Consider the following 2,288-nt stretch of genomic DNA (forward strand, 5'->3'; position numbering starts at 1 on the left):
CATTCCTGGTTTATTTTAAGTTATTGTGTTTAATAATAAACCAAAAGTGCACTTGAACATATTTTCCAAAGCCATGAGTAATTCTTGGTAGGTGTTGTAAAAATTGAGATCAATCTTCCTCAAGTAAGGTGCACCTGCCATGCTCACTTTCACATACATACCAACCCCATCAACCTCTTCTCCCTTCTTCTTTTGTTCTTGTTGTTGTTGTACACCATTGTTCTTCCTGTAAGATCTAATTGGTGGCCACCCCACTACTACTTGCTGTGCTCTGCATTTATTTCAATAATAATTTCATTATTATCACAAATTTGAATATTGGATTTATTGTTTGTGATATATGTATATGACTTACTTTGAGGGTGGGACATTTTTGTCTTGGTCATCATTATGATGAGAAATCATGGTTCTCTTGTTGCTTTTGAGCTCTTCCTCATCATCAATGGATTCTTCAGGTGAAGATCTCTTGTTGCTTCTAATAACAACACTTGATGATGATGATGATGAGTAACTACATGACGAGAGTTTCTCATCATGTTCATCAGCACTGCCTGGCAAACCCAACCTCAACTCTGTTGCCTCAAGGTTCAAACCTACTTTCTCATAGCTACAATTCTCCATCTATATATTTTTTCAATTTCTCAATTGATCTAATAATAATAAGAGATGCTCACAATTTCTATGATAGAGTATTATGAAATTTCTTGTGTGTGAGAGAGAGATGTGATAATTGAGAAGGAATTGAAGATGTGGTGTGTGATGAGAATAGTTTGGTTGGTGATTTATTTTTATAGAAACATTAGGGAGGGACAATATCTAGGTGACTTATTCTTTTGGTGCATGAATTTCAAATCTTTACATGCAATGGTAGGGTCCTCATGTGGACAACTTATTCCATCTTTCCAAAACACTTAGTTAAATTCTGCTCTATGCATTAATTAATCAATTAATCAAATTATATTTCATAAGATGCTAAAAAGGAATAGTCACTCAACCAAGTTGGGTTTGTCTAATGGTTAGTTCACTAGTCCGTTTAAGTAAGTGTCGAGAATTTGAATCTCGTCTTGTGCATACAGCAATCCATTGGTTAGCCGCAAATCTTTAAATAGAGCTCCGATCCGCCACGAATTAGTCCTTGACCTATCAGGCTGAAGGATACCGCAGAGAACCAAAAAACAACAACAACAATAACAACAACAACAACAACAACAATAACAATAATAATAATAATAATCACTCTACTAATAGATAAAATATAAAATTTACCTAAATTTTATTCCATGAAAATAATTTTATTTTTATCCTTTTGCGTTGAGAAACATTTAAAGTCATTCAATTTATTTTCATTAATATAAACATTCATAAGTTATACAAATACTAAGTAATAAATAACTAAGGATTTATTATTGGTTTGTAATAACATTTATTAATTTGTATATATTTTTCACATTTTAAGCTTTTTTTTTTCAACTCTTAAAACAAAAAAAATAGAAATAAAACATAACAATATTATATACAGCAAATACTCTTGACATCTATATACAATAATTATACAAATACAATTGTCATAAGCTAATGTGTATTTATTTATTTATTTTTTAAATTAAGAAAATAAAAAAAGAAAATATGCAAATTTGTTGTGGCATCCATAATTGAGATTGAGAAAGAGGGCCTACAAGCACACGGTTGAAGGAGCGCGTGGGGGTGGGGGTCAGAAAAGGGGGGGACATGAAAAAGCATGGTTGTAGGAGTGAGAGGGAACAAACACAGCCCATTGGTCCTCAAGATCATGGACCACATTAATGGACGGTTCTGATTGACAGAGAATCTTGGAGCGTTGGATCACGGGGTATAGAGGGGATAAGCTCATGTGATTGGATCCCCATCTAACATGTGGGTCGATGTTCTTATCACTCTTAACACACAAATGCCAATTCACTTTTTCTGTGCCTCATCCCATTTAATATTTTTATGGAAAAATCAAAATAAAATATGCTTGCTTATATCACCTTATGTTATATTATTTCAGCTCTCTAATTTTTTTCACCTCTAAAATCATAATTCACAAAGACCTTTTTTTTTCCAAGGTTTAGAATAATAGTGAGTAGTAGTAACAGTTATTTATTTATTTATTTATTTCAATACAATGATTGTGATTTTTTTTTTTTGGATTTTAAACCTTTATATAATTATGCTGTATATATAACAAAATTATGACATCGCAAATTTTTATATAAAACACAAAAATAAAATAAAAATGATACCAAAATATATTATATAAACAAACA

General features: G+C 31.3%; 1 protein-coding gene across 1 annotated transcript; it reads right to left on the bottom strand.

The window, feature by feature from the left end:
* LOC107626821 (auxin-induced protein 22D) lies at positions 16–799 on the bottom strand. The gene is made up of 2 exons (XM_021116852.1): positions 356–799; positions 16–271 (listed from the first exon to the last, which is right to left on the bottom strand). The coding sequence occupies exons 1-2, from the start codon at positions 619–621 to the stop codon at positions 16–18; spliced, it is 522 nt and encodes a 173-aa protein (XP_020972511.1). The 5' UTR covers positions 622–799.

Source organism: Arachis ipaensis, chromosome B02 (genome assembly GCF_000816755.2).
Source record: "Arachis ipaensis cultivar K30076 chromosome B02, Araip1.1, whole genome shotgun sequence".
Taxonomy (NCBI): domain Eukaryota; kingdom Viridiplantae; phylum Streptophyta; class Magnoliopsida; order Fabales; family Fabaceae; genus Arachis; species Arachis ipaensis.

Bases quoted from the DNA above. Each gene is read 5' to 3' on its own strand.
- LOC107626821 (XM_021116852.1), bottom strand. From the start codon at position 621: ATGGAGAATTGTAGCTATGAGAAAGTAGGTTTGAACCTTGAGGCAACA. The intron at 272-355 runs GTAAGTCATATA...AAATAAATGCAG, and splicing joins AAAAATGTCCCACCCTCAAA to AGCACAGCAAGTAGTAGTGG.